Raw genomic sequence first — 21758 nt, 5'->3', positions numbered from 1 at the left:
TAATTTAATAAAGATGGATTTTTTATGCATAATGTGCATAATTAAAGTTTTGCTCCTATTTTGACACATAATTTTAACTTCAACGTTGCTTTTTTTTGACATGATAAGCCTCCATTATGCTCTATAATCTTTATTAACGCTATTAAAAGTTTTAAAACCTTTCAAAACATAATATGACCCCTTTCCGAAAGACATATTCATTTCTAAAGCTTAATAAATAAGCCTTCTTATATGGTCTTATCATTCAAACTTACACTACAGAAAGCAGCATTTCTTAACAAAGAACCAATCAAATAACAGTTATTTATATAAACAAAACAACAGCAAATATGCAATAATTGATAATTTTAATATCACAAATATGACATAGCTTTTACAAGAAATAATAATGGTACAACAATTACTATCAAATCAAAAATGAAAAATTTAAAACAACAGCTAAACCCATAAACAAAACAATTTCTTTTCAATAAACGATTCATTTCTATCAAGCTTAGAATTGGGTAGTGAAGGAAAATTTGAATTTATTATACATAATCTATATACAATTTAGCTTAATATGCAAATTACAAAACTTAGTTCATGGCATTATCTCAAAAGAAAATTCAAAAAGAGGAGAAATAACTCTGGAGAATAATAGGCATTTAACATAAGGGAGACAATTCCAACCATACATAATGCATTAATTCCATTGCTTCCTTCCCTTGCATTTATCTGTTGCAAAAAACAAAACAAACTAATGTCTACCTAATACCTAATTTTGTAATATGCTTTATTTCAAATATGAAATAAGGCAAACCCTATGAACGGTGAAGTTATTTAAAACTAGAACTGACACTGAAAATTTTATTGATAGGTATAGAATTCTTAATATTGTTTGTTTTTATAGCCGAGCAAGCCAAAGCCAGGACCCGCTTCACAGTCACCCGGCCTTTGACTACCCCGTATTAATATTTTTTACCCTTAGCCAACAGATTTTACTCATGTAACCTTTGCAAACCAAGATCCCCAGGCACTGTCCGCTATTCTATCAGTATTTTGAAATTTTCCCTAAGATGATGAATGGTTTTGTCCAGATTGAAAGATGGACAAGTCCATTTAAGATATTTAGTGAGGTAAGGGTTATTACATTCCTGCTACAATCATTATCAATAATCATTGATAGAGCTTTAAACTAGAATACAAATGTGCATTTATTTGATAAACTTTGGATTTGAGAATAAAAATATTTCATTGGTTATATAGTTCTATGAGTGTACAACATTTACACTGATAATGAGTGCAAAATTATGATCTAAGCAAAACAAACTGACGGTAATTTTGTTAAATAAACGTGAAAAAAAAATGCACACAAAATAAATTCCACTAAACAGCAATAAAAAAAATCTATATTCTGTGATACTTAATTAGTAATTTTTCCACTCTAAATTTCATTTAATGTTAAGTTAAAACCCATATCCCACTGAAATTGTATAATAGATTTGCCCTGTTTTGAATTTAGAACAGTCCATTCAAAGTTCAAGGGATTTCAATATTATAATACAAAATTTTAAGCTACTAACACTATATTCTTTTCAAAGCATATTTCATTGTTGCACTGTACAAAGAAGTTCATAACTTCTCTTAATAAAAAGAAACAAGAGATAAATAAATATAAACTCAACTGCACCAAAGTTTAAAAAAAAAAGAAAAAAGATTTTAACAAAAAGTCACAAGTTCCTGGCCTATGGCACTAAATTGATCTTCATTTACATCTTTTATAACATACATGTATATATAACGTTTTTAAGTATAACTTAACTTATATTCAAATTGATAAAAAACAGTTTCTGATCCCACACATGAAAATATGCACATTTATAAGTCCCCTTAAAACGTTACTTATAAATATGAAAACATGAAAAATCTGAGCTACAAATTTGTTCTTACAATTAAAAATGGTTTCAAACATAACTTATCAAACAGACAGGTTAGCTTAACGTTTAATAAATGCTATTTCTACAACATAATTGGGCTAACATTTTGGTTTGCCTTGATATAAAAGTACAAGTCATATCTCATGAGTGTTGGTTGGGTCTTTGCTTTAAGTAATAATAAGTCATTGCCAATGACGTTTACCCGCCTGTTAATATTAGAATTTTTATAATCAAGGCTAATCTACGAATATTCTTAGTAACATGCAGGCAATTTTAAAGAGCCATCATTCTCCTGATTTCATCTCACACGCAACAAATGATGATTTTAATCACATGTGTTCCATCCAGGATTCAAACTTGACAGTGATGATGAACAAGTTAAAAAGAGGCCAGTGACCTTATAACCACTAGGCCACTTAGTAGTGATCATGAACTAGATTTTAAAAAAAATAATTTCCTAACTTAGCACTTTAGATATAAAGAAATGATTGCAAACTAGCCCAAACATATACAAAATGATTTGGTTGATCTACAGGGTAAAAGCAATGAGTATTATAATAATGTCATTTCATCATTATCAAACGTAACCAAGTTACGAATGACAATAAACAACAATGCAACAAAATATGCAAGCGAGGAATTCAAGGCATTTACTAGTTAAATATTTTTTCTAGGTTACACCATGTGTTCCAATATAGCTAAAGAAGGCATAATCTAATGTGGACTAAATGGCTCAAACTAGAGTAGATCATTCCAATTTTTTTTTCAATAAATCAAATGAAGCCAAAGTGACATCAACTGGAGCCAAAGTGACGCCTGTTAAACCAAAGTGACAACAGACAGTAACTGAAACCAAAGAGATATCAACAGAAGTCAAAGCAATATTAACTGAAGCTAAATAGACATTGACTGAAGTCATAGAGACATCAACTGAAAACAATGTGACATCAATTGAAGAAGTGAAACCAAAATGACATCAAGTGAAGCCAAAGTGACATCAACTGAAGCCAACGTGACATCAATTGTAGCAAAAGTGTAGGAAAGTGAAGCCAAGATGGACACTTTGGTATCATTTAGCAATCTCTGTGCCATGTTTCTAGGTGGGATTTCAACATAAAAGGGCAAGACAAAACAAGTTCTGGCCAGTCTAACAGCTATACAGATGTGATATTATCATCAGACTTCTATTTATTATGAATAACCCTCTAAATTATCGTAATAATCGATATTCATTCATATATCTACTAATCTTTACATGAAAACTTGCCTAAAAATTACTGACCATTATAATCATATAGAAATGCGATACTCCATCCAACTACAGTTTCCACGATATAACTGAAAACTTTCATTAACACATGAAGCATAAACATAAAACTGGAATGCATTATAAACAGCACTTTTGCAATAAAAAGATTGAAGAAAATTGAAAATTAAGCTTAAATTTAAATGAAATCTGTCAAATATATATTACCTTTAAAAGAGGAAGGTAAAGGGACAAAAAAAACAACTAGTATTTACTAGTATTTGTACAGTACTTTTAGTCCTATATATTCTCAAAGACATCATATATTTTTATTACAAAACATAAGAAGGGAATGATTTACTCATTTACTTATTTCTCATTTCAAAAACTTCTTAGTCTTGAAATTAATTTCAGAAAAAAGCCAATAAGTATATAAGAAAGATGTCAAAATACAGATTGTGTTTACATATTTCATCAGCCAGCGATCCCAAATGTTCTGTAATACACTGGTATCATTCATAAGTCAGTTCCTGACGCTTTGTTAACATTTGGGTATGTTTCGTACATTAAAATGAGTATTAGGCTAATAATCATATAATTATTAAATCTATGGCATTATGGATGCATTTTTCACCAGAAATTATTTACATTAAATAATAAATGGTTATTAATTGATGTTGCAGTGACATAAATGTACCTTTAACATTAAGAGTGCTTGTTTTATGTAAGAATCTTTGTCAATACCCACTTAAGAACATAACAGTCAATTAAGAAGCATTTTCCGTTTGTGAATATTTAACAAGTAGAGCTCTACCAATAAATTGTCCCATTCAAATCACTCACTTTTGGTTGGCATATTACTATTTGGCTAAGATTTGTGACTAAAAAAAATTTTAACAAAAACCACACTGCTTTTAATACATCGCTCACTATTCATTGTTACATTGTAACAATTTACATCAAGTGAACAGACTAACCCAATAAATCTTGATAAAAAAAAATTATTTCAATTTATAACTGTATCAAGAAAGGGAAAAAAAAGAGAGTAAAAAAATTGGTTCATCTTTAATAATACATTCTTTTTCACTCATTAATAAATAACACTCCTCCTCTTTCATACAATAAACACTCTCATACTAACATTGTGCCAAATATGTAAATATAATCTATTCATAATTATAATCTACAATAATTTATACATATTTTGTTCTATGAACCCACGCAAAATAGGAATTAAATGAAAATGTTTAGAAGTCACATTAATAAGGGACCTTCTTAAGCTTTAATAACAAAAAAAAATGGTAACATTTTCTTTTATAGAAATACTGATGTTTATCAATCTGCCATGAAATAAAGGTTAAAAAGTTCACAGACCCTTAGGAAATGAAGTAATTCTTAGTTTAAACATCATGGGACAGAAAACAGTGTGTAATGGAAAAATTACAGAGTGTAATTCATCATTTACAATATGTTATTCAACAATTACAGTAATTCAACAATTACAGAGTGTAATTTTACAATTACTAACACAAACTTACAGAATAGGCCCTAAAAATCTATACCATATAATTATAACCTTGGAAAAAAACTCATTCAGGTTAAATCATCATAAAAAATCTACTTTTTATGACAAATACAGGAAACTTCTTCACACAAACAATCTAATTATCGTTCAATTAACACTAATTCTTTGGAAAATGTTCAACAGTAAACTAGTCTTCAATGAAATCAAACATGGCAGCGAAGTGCACCATTCAATTACTAGTATAATGATGATTTTTTATATCATAAAAATGTGTTTTTTTAAAATTCTTAAATGACAATTCTGGCAAATTTTCTATTCAAGAATGATTTCTCAAGTTTTAAGACAACTTTATTATCAGGTAATACAGCTCTGTAAACTTCCTCTAGTTGGCTTTTCAACCCTGTTTTTGTCAAATGAAGTATTTCAAGAGCTAACTTGGCAAATTTGTGTTTCATGCAGACTGTATCCCAGCTTTTTTTAGTATGGATGATGAAATATTGCTGTGAAATGACTGTATAGAAATGACTGGTACCCAAACTTTAATGACCTTTGGAATGCTGTATCAACCACTGTAATGTGATGTCTGAAATGGAGGAATAGTGAATTATATTTTGAGTAGGTTTATTACATTCACAAATATTCAACAAGTGTTCTAGAGCAAATGTCGTACTTTGTCATATTTATTAGTGTTACTGTATTACATTAAATTTTAACAATTACATTCTGAAGTGTAATAGTAATTTCACAGAGTGAACTGTAATTGTAATTTCGCCAAGTGAATTGAAATTGTAATTTCACTAAGTGAACTGTAAGAGTAATTTAACAAAGTGAGCTGTAAGAGTAATTTAACTAAGTGAACTGTTATAGTAAATTGACTTAGTGAACTGTAATAGTAATTTCACTAAGTGAACTGTAATAGTAATTTCACTAATTAAACTGTAATTAGCTTTTAACCTACTGATTTAAGTAATTGATTTGATTTATCAAAATATAGCTACCAACAGTATAGAGCCTGATTTGTAGGCTAGCCTGACTGGTAGCAAATGCTGAATACTTTCAGTTTTAACAAGTAATTTAGTTCAGGGATAAATGAAGAAAATTTACCTTTTATTTACCTGAGACATACATACATACTATTATTTATATGGCTAATTTAATACACTGATCTAAAACAATGGCTAGCTGGGAAAGTATTGAAAAACAGACATTAGACTATGTTCAATCATTTATAATGGATAATTTGAATCAATGGCTGCTTTGTCATAGCAAAAATGCCCTTGTCAATTTGTTTATATTTGATTACAAAATGACACTGGAATCCAAATATACACAGAGCTATTTTGAATTCTCAGATCTAATATCTTGAACCATACATGTAGTTGGTAACCGTCTGAACAACTTTGACCTTAATGATATACATGTACCTATGCAACCAGTATATGTCCTGGCCAGTCTGCAATTCTGTGTAATGTGACCAGACATAATAATTGAGACGAGCCATGACAAACCAACATAGTGCGTTTGCGACCAGCATGGATCCTGATCAGACTGTGTGGATGCGCAGGCTGATCTGGATCCATGCTGGTCCCAAACAATCTATGTTGGTTTTGTGATGGCACAGCTCAATTATAACATTACTGGCTGCACTTGTTTTAGCATTCTGATACCAAAATCACCTAAAATAACAATGGACAGTTCCAAATTCAAAGCAGGGCAAGGCCATTTTACAAATCAGGAGTGGCAGGAAGCGTCTCTTTTTCTTTATAATTTAATATTGTGTTGATTCTAGAGGGGAAATCTGAGCAGGCACTTCCCATATTTTATACTGACCTATATTTTCTTTTTCTTTGCATGATATTGAATAGCAGCAAATTTCTCTATCTTGGATAGCAGATAAATTCCTGGAGAAAAAAGAGAAAACAAAGGTTATACAAAAAAATGTGTACAAACAATGCACAACCAATTAAAAAAACAACAACAACAATATGCTAATTTTATAGACATAAATCATTTGATACTACTTTAATGAACAACAAAGTCTAGGAAATCATATGGGTGTGTTTGTTTAATGTTGAATTCATAACAGAAAATGAATCAAACACAACAAAATATTCATTTTCCCTCAAATTTGAGTATAAAAATTCCAAAACACTTCCAAAAATTCATAATTTGGCTTTGACTATGTTTCTTCTTTTTTTTTAATTTAACAAAATTCATGACCAGGATCCATTCAAGACGTTGATAAAATCCATTGTTAAAGAACCCATACAGGAAATGATCAAATCAGGAAATCAATTGTCTTTATAAACTACACACCGTATTTATAATATTGTTCGATCATTTACAATGAATAAATCAATGACTACCTCGTCCCAGCAAACACGCCCATGTCGCAATTGTCAATATTTGATACCAATGTTGACACAGGAATCTAAATATTGACCAGAATATTGCTGGTATTATTTTAATCAAGGATTTCTGAGATTCCAGTGAATGTCCAATAGCTACTATGGGAATTAAATGCTAATTTATCAAGTCAATCATGCCCTGAGAAAATTAGTCTGTGACACTTTAAACATATGTCTAAGAAAACTTGTCTATGACATTCTATACCAATGTTTAAACATTATATAAAGACGTACATGGGAAAAAATGAAAATCCTTAATTTAGCACTTTTTGCAGTTATTATTTAAAAACAGACACAAGGGGACTTTTTCGGCCGTAGCTTATGAGAGTCTTACTGGTAAGATAAAGTAAAATTCATATGTATTTCTGAAAATGTTATTCTTGGATAAATTTCAATACTTTTTCAATGAAATCAAATCTCTTGTTTGTTGGAATATTTTCCATAATTTCATAATGAAATCAAGCAATTGCAAATAAAAATTATTTAAAAACAATATTTTCATATGTTTCAAGTCAATTATTTGTAAAACAATTCAACTAACAAGACTAACAAAGTTCCATTGACTAAATTGATATTGTCATTTAAAAGAGTAATGACTACTCCCTACAAAATAAATAGGGAGAATTTGTCAAATCTAGGGAGAAGTCATGCATAACCTAGTATAAGCCATATAATTGTAGTTTAAATCTATTAATAAAGCTTTCACCTTTGAAATCAATCAAATGCTCTTTTAATATTGCTGATATATAAAATATTGATTTATTGTTCACTATTACAAATTACAACAGTATGTTATAGATTTCTGTAGCATGACATTTCTGTGGAAATTAATCTTAATCTACTGTATTAAATACTGCGCAATAAAGAATCAGCCTGTCTGGGTATAGTATTAATGTTCGAGGCTAAACAGTTTCTTTATAACATCTGATGATGTAATTTAATCAAGCTGAAAATACAACATTCTCCCCCCTCCAGAAAACGCTGCAACTTACAAGATATAAAATTGCACTTATTAAATAGTTATGCTTGTGTATATACCCACAAACAAAACATATAAAATCTATTGGTGTTTTTTTCCTCTATCAAAATAACTTAAAAGGGGTGCCACAGAAATAGACATACAAAATGTGACAGAAAATAAACTGAAAGAAAATACAAATGTCATTCTCTCAATAAATACAAACCATTAGTGAACATGTATATTTAAGAGTTTGAACTAGCGTATTAAATCTAATGAGCTAAACAGTTACCCAAGAGCGAGATATTTGTGTCTGTGACGACAGCCGGTGTTCGATTCTTTTCCTTGCATATGGCATATTAATCATTATTAGGAAAGAAAATACAGTAAAAGTAATATTTTCATTAAGCACTTATATCTTCAAGTAGCATATGGACTTTCAACTTCCTAACGGCAAAATGATGTCATTCTAAGAACGCAATTCATTCATAAAATTCTCAAGGGATTGACGTCATTTAAAGCATGTGACTTGTCTAACATGGAAGGTGTAAGACAGGTTTTTCTAGTACCAGTGTAAACAATAAATATTCCTGTCTGATATGCAAGAAATACATGTACTTACATTTGATCAATGAGCTGTTTTTCATCTAATGCACCTGGCAGGTCCCGTTTATTACCTAGAACTAACACCGGAATACCTTGTAACTGTGGTTTGTCTAATAAATTGTGTAGTTCATTTCTCGATGCTTCAATTTTGTCATGATCGGCAGCATCAACCATATACCTGTTTCAATATACAACACCTGTTTCAATACAAACAACACCTGTTTCAATATAAACAACACCTGGTTCAATACAACAGTATCTGTGTCAATATAAACAACACTTGTTTCCATATAAATAATGTCTATTTCAAAACTTGTTTCACTATAATAAATATCTGTTTCAATGTAAACAATATCTGTTTCAGTATAATTAATACCCATTTCAATATAAACAACACTTGTTATAAGACCTATTCGGTGCAGATACAAAATCATACAATCAACAATACTTACAACTTACAATATTTAATGGATGTATTCAATACAACAATTCAAAGTATTTTATGTCTTCCTACTTAAAAATTTATACATCATAATCAGACTTTATAGAAAGCACTATGTATGTAAGACTTACACTATAGCATTTACCCCTCGGCAGTACCTCTCCCACATGCTTCTGAACCTTGGCTGGCCCCCAATATCCCATAACTAAAATATATGTTAGAATATAAATCATCTGGCCCAGCGGGACTTGATGTACCAACAAAACAAATATACATGTACATGTATCTATGTGAATGAACAGATCCTATGACAGGAAGGAAGACTACTTCAAGATAATAAAGTGTAAATCACAGACTGCTTGATTGTCTGCACTTTGTCCATGAAAGACAATGAAAGATGCAACATCTCTTGTTTTTATTGCGTCAGCTACTGAATTATTATAGGGGAATTATATTTAAACATGTTACAAGTTACATATTAATTACTAATCACATTATATAAAAATTAATCTGTATTCTCTCAGAGTCTTCTATTCTCGTAGTAACTTTGACAGCAAAACTTTGTTATACCCGTGTACTTAATGAGATACCATAATGAGATAATCTACCTTAATGAGATAATCTACCTTAATGAGATAATCTACCTTGTTCTTAACAAGATAATCTACTGCAATGAAACATTCTACCACAATGAGATAATCTACCGGAATGAGATAATCTACCGCAATGAGATAATGTACCATAATGAAACAATCTACTGGAGCAAGATAATTTACCAGAACGAGATAATCTATAATGTTGGTACTAAAGATGATATGCTTACTTTAATTGTGACATTTCCTTTGCTTATCTTTCTCATGTTGAACCCGACTGTTGGTATCATGTCTTCACTAAACTGGCCAGACTGAAATAGAGAATCAATCACTCTCTGAATGAAATGAATGTGAAACTTTCACATTTTTTACTATTTTTACAAGGTGTAAACTAACATATAGTTAGTCAAGAATAAAATTTCCTTTTTAATGTCATCAAATAGTCGAAACGTCTCATGGAAAAGGGCTGAAACTTCTTGGGGCTGATTTTTGCACAGGGGCCGATTTTGCTTGGTGTCGAAACATCCTGCTTGCATTTACTCATTATACCTATTTTTTCGGGTGAGAGTGGTTTCATCGAACTACCGGTTAGGCGAACTGATCTTATATACAATAAAACAGGTAGTGGTTTCGGCGAACTTAATTTATATAGTGCAAACAATATCTGTTGTATAATGAGCACGCCAATTATCGTGGTTTATCACACATTTTCATGCAATTAAAGACAAGATATTGAAAATTCAAACCTAAAAATTTAAACATACGAAGACAATTGCTGTTTCTTGGCTTAAAGTCATAAAATAACATATGCATGTTTGACTTCCATATAATCTTGAAAAGTGCCGTAGGGCTTGACAATACAGTGAGTCCTGGCTAGCCGTACGGCTAGCCACTTCCTTCGCCGAAACCACCATAATTCTTTTTTTTCCACTGTTTAGTATTTTCACACTAGATTAAATTGATCTAAATTAATGCATGATTTATTTCTTATAAAAAACCTCAATACCTCTTATTCAATGTCTGGATCCAGACTAACACACCAATTAAAAAAGATCTTTACAGTAAAATGTAATATGGACCCAAATTGACAGCTGTCGGAAAATGTGGGTGGGGTAACAATTGTAATAATTTCAGGAATACTCTTACAGCAATAACGTTAACAAATGTAGTTTTCCCTGAGTACTGTAGACCAACAAGAGTCAATTCCATTTCCTCCTTCCAAAACAGACTCTTAAACCAATCTAAAATGCGCTGAAAGAATGACAACATCTTGCTTTTTGTGTTTTCACTTCCGTAGTACAATGGCTGAAAACACCAATCACATGACTGCTAATCATAGGTCAAGGTCGGTGATAAAAACCGTCTATAGTCGAATCGTCCGTTATATACGCATGTCCGGAGAAAATACAAAAACATAAAATGGCAATAATTTCATAGTTTACATTTAAGCTATCTGATATTAAATAATATTAAAGAAAGAATGTGAAATAAACAAAGATAAGAAAATAAAATTATCAAAACTAGGTGAAAATTATATTGATACTTTGACAAGTCGGCCCTTTAAACTGAAGCGAGGCAGTAATTAAATAAATTGATTGTATACTGTAGACTTATATAAGTATAATTATTAGTATTTTTATTTATTAAACGTCCCTTTATTTTCGTTTTATAAAATTATGATACATTTCTATACACGCACTTTAAATATCCTAATAACTTTATTCATTCTGGAGAGTAACTATTAAAATAAAACGAACCCTTTGCATGCTGGGAAGATGTTCGTCTGCTTAAATGTCGTCTGTTTTTCTTCTTTCTTTTTTTAGAATTCATACAACGCTCTTGAAACAGAAAAATAAATAAAGGGTAACTGCAAGTTAGCTCGATTCCTGACGAGACAATATGGTTAACTAGTTATTCTCACCAAACAAAAAACATTACATACATAATCTGGGACTTAAAAAGGGTAGTCCAAGACAGGGTCTTTCAAATGGAATGGTCCGGAAACGCGCTATGTAAACCTTTCTCGCTACAATTAAACATGTCTCGGCAGAACTCGGTATAGTTTGCTATACGCAAATCAAGAAAAGGGTGAAAATTAAAGCAAAAATAAAAAAGAGCAAAAATGAAAATTCTAACAACATGATGTTCTTTGAAAATCTTTAAACTTGTAAAAAAGGATAAAATATTTCAGGAAATAATGTTTTCCATATCTGTTGAAAAAGATAGATTGCTTGTTCTGAAAATTTGACGATAAATGGCGCCATTTTGAAAATGCACCAAATTAAGCATCAGATATTTATCAATAATATCGTAAAATATTATAAACTTTTTACATGATACGATTAAATAACATTTTTCCTCTGTAAAATCAGTTTCTGTTTTCCCATTGAACAATGCATAAATTGAAAAAAAGCTTATGAAACTTGGACCTATTTTCAAATATGAGCAGTAAATTTTTACCTTGACACCGGGAATGAAAAATTCCTAATTTCATTGGAAATCTATAAAATTGTTACTTTTTAAAGTAAAAAATACTCATGTAATATAGCCAGGATTAGTTTTCAGTAATTTTTTGATCGATTTAACAAACTATTATCTTATAATTTGACTTTTGAAGGGTGATGTACTATGCCAGGTCACGGTCAGTAGAAAACCTAATCACATGATTCAACCGAGACATCTTTTTTTCGTCAAATTCTTCCGGCTCCAGACCATTCTATTTGAAAGACCCTGTCCCAGATAAATTGGACAGAAGGACCTTTTTCTGAAAGTATGGCCCTCTGTCATGCAATGTAGCATAACATCATTACAATTAAGGGACAAGTTTTTTCATCGTAATGAAATATTAGACAAAAACGCGTGGGAAGCATATTTTTTAAAGTAATAGAATGATTGGCTTTTCAATAGATTAAGCTCAACATAATATTTTGAATGACTCTTTTAGTCTGTGGAAAACTTAAAATTCAAAAATCGTGTTTTCTGTGGAATTTACTTTAAATAATGTTATCGGAAGTCCCAAATTTGGCTTAACAATAAAATTGATGCTTACAATATTTAAAATTAGTCTTCACCAACTACACAGATATATAAACTTATATTAAACTCCATGCCAACTATTGTCATTTTTCTGAAAGCACATAACAGACCCATACAAAACAAATCTCTATATCTTAAATTCGTCTTATAAATTTTTTAACGAAATAGAACTGATTCGATTAACAATAGAACCAGAGATATAGTAGAATATATTCGTAAATTTCATTCAGGCGTACCAAAACATAGGAACCTCCCTACCGGAAAAAAATCACTGTTTTTCCAGTTATTACTTTTGAATAACATTAGACAAACTGTATGTTTTATGTTGTAAGCATTTTTTCAATTCTTTCAACTGTTATCACGATGTGCCATCTAAAAAATAGTTCTCTGTCCAGATTTATGCCAGTATTATATGTTCGGACATGAAAGTATTCGGATAGGCATAATTTTATTTATATGAACCTTTTCTTTAAGTAAATGTAACGCTTAAGAACCTTTCAATGTCAAAGATGCCCCACTTATTAGGGCAGATTTGCCCTGGTCTGTCCGTCATCCTGTCCATAGGCTGACAAAACGGAGGAATGTTTGGGCATTCATCGATTCATGTTCTGTGGAGTTTGGAAACATTTTTAGTTATTAAACTTAATTTGCATATGAATTTTACTTTTAATGGTTTCTGAAGGGTGAACATAAAGTTACGCTTTGTCCCTCAGTCTTTCCTGATATCTTTCCTTCTGCTTTTCTTGTCCAGGACATAACTCTGTAACAACAAGAGGTATCAAAATGAAACTAGATCTCATTGGGTAGATGTACAGTGCACAGGGCCGTAACTCTGCCTTGTCTTATTTTGGAGTTATTGTCCTTTGTTCATTTTTACACTTGGAACTTTGTCTGGAACATAACTCTGAAACTATAAGAGATTTCAACATTAAACTTTGTTTTGGAGTTACAAATGTATTGCCCTTTGTTCATTTTTACCCTTTGAACTTTGTCTGGAACATAACTCTGAAACTACAAGAGATATCAACTTGAAACTTTGTAGGTAGATAGATCTCATTGGGTAGAAGTGCAGTGCAAAATAAGCATAACTCTGCCTTGCCTAATTTTGGAGTTATTGCCCTTTCTCCATTTTTACACTTTGGGTAAAAGTGCACTGCAGAAGAACCATAACTCTGCCTTGCTTAGTTTTGGAGTTATTGCCCTTTGTTCATTTTAACACTTTGAACTTTGTCCGGGACATAACTCTGAAACAAGAAGAGATATCAACATAAAACTTTGTAGGTAGATAGATCTCATTGGGTAGAAGTGCAGTGCAAAAGAACCATAACTCTGCCTTGCCTAATTTTGGAGTTATTGCCCTTTGTCCATTTTTACACTTTGAACATTGTCCAGGACATAGTTCTGAAAGTATAATAGATATGAACATGAAACTTTGTAGGAAGATAGATCTCATTGGGATGAAGTGCAGTGCAAAATAAGCATCACTCTGCCTCGCCTTATTTTGGAGTAATTGCCCTTTGTCCATTTTTACACTTTGAACATTGTCCAGGACATAGTTCTGAAAGTATAATAGATATCAACATGAAACGTTGGAGGTAGATAGATCTCATTGGGTAGATGTGCTGTACTTCTGGATAATGTTTTTCTTTTTCTTGTTGAATAAATATACATAATTACATGCAGTTCCGTTAATTATTTTCAATGAAAATGAAGGAACTTTAAATTCATGAAAAAATAGGCCAATTTTTAAGAAAAAAATGCACAAGTTAAGAGAAGATGTAGGAAAAAAAACTATCCACTCTAAATTTGTTCTTGAAATTTTGCATTTAAGGGCAGATAACTCGAAAATGAGAATTGTGACCCCAATTTTTCTTTCGCTGAAAATGTTTCTGTTATCAAACAGTTTTAATTTTGCCAATAAGTCTATATAAAAACTCCCGAAAACGTCCTTAATGTAGTTGATTTCTATGACACAAACTTATAATTTATAAGCTGATAAAGATATCCAAAATAGCCCTTGTGCTGTATAAAAAATATTCTGTCATAAAATTTCAAGTTCCTGTGACTGTATTGGACTGTAAACTTTTAATGTCTTTTTTCCATTTATTTGTCATTTCTTTAAAAAAGAATTGTATTGACAAAATAATTTACTTTATTTGCAGTGTGGATATCAATAATTAAACAAAATGCTGCCAGGGATTATGGTGAAGTCATTGCTGCTGGTTTTGTCAGTCACAGGGCTTATGAGTTACGTTGTATACATAGGATGTCTTGATGGTGCTACAGCAGAGATAGGAGTTCAGCATTATGCTGAGAGAGTCCATATTTCAATGAAAGGATTCTTACCCAGGTGGATTAAGATGCCGTTTAATTCCGTAGTTAATTTAGGCTATGTGTTTGTCGGAGCGGCTTGGTGCGCAGCCACTACCATTGCACTGACAGAAAACACAATACGTAAATCTGACGCTCTTTTATTCTATATCTTCAATGTCGCAGCTTGTTGCTATGGACCCATTCAGACATTAAGAATTGTGACCCAGCTGAAGGGATTTGCCATTCTTGACCAGTGGTATACTCTGCCATTCTTCATGCTGGTATTCCTATGGGGGATGAATACAGTTAGCAGATGGAGCACAGTTTGGAACGTAACATTTATAGCTGCTTCGATTGGAAGTTATTTTCTATCTCTGTACGATAAACACGGATTTGAAATCAGCCTTGGTGTACACATATGTTTTGCAATTGGCGGGGCTGTCCTTGCTTGGAAGAAAGTTCCACAGGCTAAATGTAGAAACTCCTTCATTGGTGCTTTGCTCAGCTGTGCAGGATTTGTAGTGTTAAAGTTACTTGATCTTGAGCTTGTAAAATATCATGAAATTTTTAAATACATTTCCGGTCATTTGATTTCAAAACTGTGTGATATCGGACAGGTGCATTTTGTGAATATGTTTTGCTTTACTGTAAGTACTGCTTTACACGCTGATAGCAAAAAGAAAGAGAAATAGCAAGGGAACATTAAACAAGTTTGAGTTTTATATCTATTCTTATTTAGCTAGAGTGGGAAGTCTAATTTTGAACAAATTTTTAGTATAGGTTAAAGTTTATTAGTATGTATTTACAAAATTAAATTGGTCAGATGAGGTGTAACCGTGCAACCAATATAATTTTGTAAACATGTACTAATAAATTTTAACCAGCTTAGTGTTTAAAATTATTTTTATAAATAGTCGATTTACTAGACTGATTAACAGTTTGCAGATTTACCAAAGTAAATATGTTACAATTCATTTGAAATAATGCAATCCTACAAGACATAAAAAAATTTCAAACAATTATTTACTTGTGCATACCATTAATTTAAATGAATAAATGATCAAGTCATTATGCTCATTACTAGAAACAGTGTAATTAGTTCTTACAAGCTATTTCTATCACTGGGATCAGGGGATGTTATACAAGCAAGCTTGTGAATATGAGTGCTTGCCTATAGAAACATTTATTTTGGGTTGAAGCAGTCCTAGGTTAGTGGTATTGGCTGTATTGCATTGTGCTCAATACCCTAATTTTCCAGGTTTTAACTGTATCACAGGGGTCCAAACTCATTATTTTAAGTTTTTAACGGCACCAAGGTTGACTCTCCAACATTTTTGCATGTTGTAGTGTACAAAAAAAAAAAATGCAAAATATACATTGTGTTATCTCTGCACAGTAGAAATTTATTTTGAATACACCAGAAATCTTTGTCATTATGTCCCCCTTCTGGTATTTTTACTGAAATGTAATTTAAACATTTCAATGTTATTGAGAAATAAGGCAGAATAAATATTCAACACTAACAAAGATGATTGCATGTATAGTTACATAATTGATTTATAATATAAAAACATTAAGAACTGTTTTTAAACTACAAGTGGTGTTTCAATTAACACAATAATATAACAGAATGCTTATTTACATGTATATAAGGAAAATAAAATGATTAAAAAAAAGTAGTCAATTAAATTGTAATGTTGAATAATGAATAGCATGATTCATGAACTGGGGGATATTTCCTTCCATATATTGTTTTGCAGCATGATGTTGGTCAGTCTGTTGGTCAATCCCACATTATTTAAAATCAATAAATTAAGATTGCCTGGGCCTATTACCCTAAAACTTCATAGGTGTATTGGGTCTGGCCTGAGTAGATGACCCCCTTTGATGTTGGGATCACATTTTATGTATATATATTCTTGAAGGATTTTTTGCACAAAATGTTTTACAACATAAATGTTTTGAAGTGTTTTTGTATGACTTTTTATATATTATGAATAAAAAAGATACATTATTAAAATGACTTTATTATTCATTACTGGTGAAAAAGACAAAGGCATTAATACTTGGATTATAATCACCTTTGTTGACATTACACTTAGATTATTAAATATTCATGATGACTTTTTTGATCATTATACATGTAGCTTAAAGGGACTCCACTGAGGTTTTTTTTGACATGATGGAATAATTGCCTTTTACTGAATTCTCATACTTCAATATGCATCTTTTATAAAATATATGTATCTGTACATGATATCTGTACTCATAGAAAATATATTCTCATAGAAAATATGTAGATCTAGTCAATCTTTAATACTGTATGTAATTGATAGGGTAAATAGGCAAGATTTTACTTTTTGTCCCTCGCTTCTAGCTAAATCTGTTGGAAGCAGAAGTTAATTCTCCCAAAATTTTGAAAGTACTTCAACATTGAACAAAGGCTAATAATCTATTATGTAAAACAACCAAAATTTTATTTCATCATTTATTTGTAAACAAATTTTAGCATATTTTAATACATTTACAACAAATGAAAAATGTTTTTTCTCTCCCTTATTTCACTTGTTCATAACCAATAAATTCTTCTTACTTGTCTTATCATTACAATACAGTATTATTTCCAAATCTACCTTATTCACTGTGTTACACAAATTCAAAACAAATTACTATGTACTAAAATGTAACAATCCATTAACAAGGTGGCCACTGGAATTGTCCTTTTGGAGCCTCTGCAATCAATGGCTCCCAAGGTTTATACTGTACAAAATTTCTTGCTAAATGAAGTTCTCTTTCTGCCTGTCGTATTATTTCTTCAATCCTGCCATTGTTGATTTTTCTCTCTAGGGTGGCTATATCACTCTCCTGAAACAAAAGAAATATACTCATGTCACTTACCATGCTAAATAACTTGAATCAACTTGTCAATCTTTTTGCATTTAGGTACAATAAAATTGTTAGATGGTAACTTTCAAGTATCAAGAAATACTAAAATTAAGCATCAAACAGTATACAGTCTGTTCAAAAAGCATGCATTTGAATTGGGAATAATCCATTTTAGGCATTTGTTGTTTAATGTCTTTCAGTATAAAAATGCCAATATGTAGCAGCAAGCAGTATAGACCCTTGTCAGGCTGCATGGAAATGCAATTATGCATATAGGCATATCCTTATCATGGTGAAATATTTTGACAGTACTTCTGTTATCACCATAAGCACTTTGCAAGGCTTAGTTTAATTTAGTTTGATTGCAATGAAAGTCAGAAGATTATTTGAACTACTTTACGTCTACACCCTAGAGGTAACCAATACTGGTGACATTTGAGGAAAACATGGTTATGATCCAAGCAAGGTTGGAATCCTCAATCCCTGGTAAGTGGCAGACATCCTAAGTTTTACTGTTAAGTTTACCACTATGACATTTCTCCTCCTCTTGGAGGCTTTAATGAACAACAATGTAACTTACTGACTGTACAAGCTGTAACCGTTGTTTGATGATAGCCTGAGTGTTCACTCTGTAACTAGCATCCGCTGGCATCTTGCCAAGTACTCGTAATGTCCTTTCATACAGATTTACAAGTTTCTATAAAAACAGAAAATATATGGTAAATTTTGCATATATTGAGAAATTGAACAAAATAACAAATGATTCAATGGTAATTATATGATTTTCAATAGCAATCTTTTACTTCTGACTTGTATCTGTAAGTTATTACATGTAGTACTATTATTTTACATTAACACATTCTGTTAATATTAATTCAACAGACATCGATTCCTTTATTATTAAATCTCAAAATATGTTACAGAAGAAAAATTTACTCAATACTGCTATTAAAAATTCCCCAACAAGAAAAGTTGATTGGTTCAGAGAATATATGATTAAAACGATATCATAAAAAAGTAATTGAATATATTCAGTAAACTGTCTTTAACGTTTTAATTCAAATATTTATATACAATGTATCTGAATAAGTAAAAGCTGACTGAGGACAAGGGAACAATTTTTTTTATTTTGGTTATAATAAATTTCGTCTTTCTTGGCAAATCCATTACAACAAAAACATACCTTATGTGGCTCCTCAACAACCTTCAGACCCGTCAGGCCAGTCTGAAAAATATAAAGTTATATAAACTTGATATACTTGTTATTTTAAATAATAAGCATATTTTGAGCAAATTTGGTAAACTTGTCCACTAGGAAAACTTATCCACTAGGTTATTTTACACATTAATTTCTAAACTCAAGCGTCCTAGATAATAAAGAATTTTTCTAAGCTCAGGTATTTGACTGGTCGGAAAATGGTGTAGAATGTACACTGACCAATCAAAATCAAGTTATTATTACTTTGAGGCTACGTTTGAACTTTGATATCACAAGTGAAATTTGAACACAAAATCTACATATTTTTTCTCGTGGCCATCTTCATTTATTCAATTATTGCTAGAGTGGTTGGACCAATGCTCTGCGCATACCAATGCTCGGCGTAAAAAATATTTTTTAGAATATCTGAAAATGTCTCAGTTATCTCCGATTTAGGTCACCTGTGCTTTTATTTACATCTTTCACCATTTTACCCTGGTGTGGTTCACTGCTGGTAAAGTCACATGACAATGCTAATAGCAGATGAACAACCGCATGTAATCCGCAACATAATTATAAATTATTAAAAATTTTTAACACTAGAGTTCTGGGGCTGTAAAATTTAAACTAAAAGTTGAGTACTTGTAAATGTATGAACCAAATTTGGTTGTTACAATTTATTCAATATGATTTCTTCATAAGATAAAAGAGATTTTATTCGAAAAACAATCCTGCATCATGTAGTACTGTACGACGAACTATGGTACACTTTCACGCAAACCACTCTTGTTTATCCGGACTATGTTTATAGTATGTATAGCTCCAGCCATGCACATCATTATGTGATTAGCGAATTTTACACAATGGCTATTTAAAACAATATCATCGGTCTTGAAAATGGACATATAACATTGAGGTTTGTTGACGTTGATTTGAATTTATCAAATCAAATATAGTATTTTTACGCCAAGCGTTGGTCCACCCACTCTATAATTAAATTTATATTATTAATTTGAACTTCATTTGATGCAATCCAATGCATATGCAAAACAACATTTTTGGAAATTAAGCGATGAAAAAAACTGTGCTTCAGGTGAGTACTAATACAGGTTTTTCTGTGTCATTAACAATATAAGATAATGTACATGTATCTCAGATCTTTTAGTAAAAGTTTTATAAAATTTAGTCTACAAAGACGTACAATGCTTTCAAACCCTTCACGCATCCTTTGTCTTGTCCATATCCATATAGTTTTAGATTATAATGATAAATATTTATTTTGAGCAATTAATATATTATCATGGCTAAGAAATTGTTTTGTTATTTTTTGTCCGAAACAAGTACATTCTTTGACGTCCGAGTACTATGCAAGTTACTTTATTAGTAAACAATTCAAATTGTAATTTATTTCAAAATCGTATATGGGCATAAACGGAAGTGTTTTTAAAATGTTGTTAGATGCTTTAGTAATAAATTACCACTCTCCTTGCAGCGCCTGACATATCTTAAAATATTTAGCCAAGGACGTTACTTTTGAGCCAAGCTTCTCTAAATTCCGTATTTGAAATACGGAAAGGACCCGCATTCAGACCACTGAGCAATCTCTCCAGACTGTGAAACGAAAGAGAAAAAAGAAAGATCGATGCTTAGACTTACTTTTTTCCGTTATTTTGCAAAATATAAAAGTATTTCAAATTTCATTATAAATATAATTGACACGTACACTGTAAACAGGTAATTAAAAATCTTAACGTGATATTTTGCCATAATTACATGTTCAATATTATATTTTACTATGAAAAAATACCATTATTTCACGTGACGAACGGACGTTTTTGCAAACGTTGTTCAAAATGTCTCTTTAAGAAGATTAATAGGCATTGAGATTTATCAACTTGTATTTTCTCATATATATGTATATTGTTATACATATGTGCGTAATTTCTATCATGCTCAATACATCGGAAAACATTTTCAGTCATGCATGGCCAAAGTATATATAACAACTTGTACACGTGCAGCACGATGAAATGATGCTTGCATCAAATGTGAGGATCAATTCAATTTGCATTGAATGTTTAAATAGCAAAACATAAAATAAGCCCAAAATATCAATAGATCTACAGGAACGTGACTGAATCGTTTACCACCAGAATAATTACTTTTATTGCCGACTTTAGATAAATGGAAAATTTTGAACAGAGCGGAAATTTAAATATTTTTAAAATTTGCATCATTACATGAAATATTGGGTCACCATCTTATTTTCTTATGTTATAAGTTATCTGCACGTGAAAAACAGGATCTTTCTATTTTAAAGGCCCTACTGCAGTAGTGATTTCAAGTATTTTTAAATTTTCATTTTATTTTTAATTTTTATGTATACTATAATCACTATAATGTTCAAGAACAGGTAACTCATTTAAATGAAGCCTTGACCATATAATTAAAGTATTAGTCATTTTCATCCATGTAAAGTTTAAAACAAAATATTTACTACTAACATTTTACTATGCTTCAATATACTCAAACTCTGTATTATCGGCGCACTCTCAGTATTTTGTCATGTTCGGTCATTTTTTCTTAATAGGGGCATAACTGGAAGAAAATGAATTTATCATCAAAAGCAAG

At 31.0% G+C, this 21758-nt stretch overlaps 3 protein-coding genes across 5 annotated transcripts; 1 reads left to right on the top strand and 2 right to left on the bottom strand.

The window, feature by feature from the left end:
* Positions 1 to 330: 330 nt before the first annotated feature.
* Positions 331 to 11032, bottom strand: LOC132742765 (ADP-ribosylation factor-like protein 8B). Its single transcript, XM_060731237.1, has 6 exons — positions 10841 to 11032; positions 9925 to 10005; positions 9233 to 9306; positions 8676 to 8837; positions 6518 to 6588; positions 331 to 5270 (listed from the first exon to the last, which is right to left on the bottom strand). Exons 1-6 carry the CDS (start codon positions 10961 to 10963, stop codon positions 5227 to 5229), a joined length of 555 nt encoding a protein of 184 aa, XP_060587220.1. The 5' UTR covers positions 10964 to 11032; the 3' UTR covers positions 331 to 5226.
* A 1142-nt stretch (positions 11033 to 12174) lies between these two features.
* On the top strand, positions 12175 to 17068 carry LOC132742764 (transmembrane protein 187-like). 3 transcript variants are annotated; one of them, XM_060731236.1, is made up of 2 exons: positions 12175 to 12258; positions 14893 to 17068. In XM_060731236.1, the coding sequence occupies exon 2, from the start codon at positions 14917 to 14919 to the stop codon at positions 15733 to 15735; it is 819 nt and encodes a 272-aa protein (XP_060587219.1). In that variant the 5' UTR covers positions 12175 to 12258; positions 14893 to 14916; the 3' UTR covers positions 15736 to 17068. The 3 variants fall into 3 exon arrangements, with proteins under 3 accessions (XP_060587219.1, XP_060587216.1, XP_060587217.1); XM_060731233.1 differs by lacking the exon at positions 12175 to 12258 and adding an exon at positions 12933 to 13057 and having other exon boundaries at positions 14893 to 17066; XM_060731234.1 differs by lacking the exon at positions 12175 to 12258 and adding an exon at positions 12956 to 13043 and having other exon boundaries at positions 14893 to 17067.
* Positions 17069 to 17517: 449 nt separating this feature from the next.
* LOC132742763 (probable NADH dehydrogenase [ubiquinone] 1 alpha subcomplex subunit 5) lies at positions 17518 to 20749 on the bottom strand. The gene is made up of 4 exons (XM_060731232.1): positions 20606 to 20749; positions 19113 to 19154; positions 18510 to 18626; positions 17518 to 17908 (listed from the first exon to the last, which is right to left on the bottom strand). Exons 1-4 carry the CDS (start codon positions 20627 to 20629, stop codon positions 17738 to 17740), a joined length of 354 nt encoding a protein of 117 aa, XP_060587215.1. The 5' UTR covers positions 20630 to 20749; the 3' UTR covers positions 17518 to 17737.
* Positions 20750 to 21758: the final 1009 nt, after the last annotated feature.

The sequence above is a fragment of the Ruditapes philippinarum genome, unplaced genomic scaffold, assembly GCF_026571515.1.
Source record: "Ruditapes philippinarum isolate M1 unplaced genomic scaffold, ASM2657151v2 ctg166_1_1_1_1, whole genome shotgun sequence".
NCBI classification, from domain to species: Eukaryota; Metazoa; Mollusca; class Bivalvia; order Venerida; family Veneridae; genus Ruditapes; species Ruditapes philippinarum.
The sequence above is the reverse complement of the archived record's forward strand: the minus strand, read 5'-3'. Positions and strand labels throughout refer to the sequence as shown.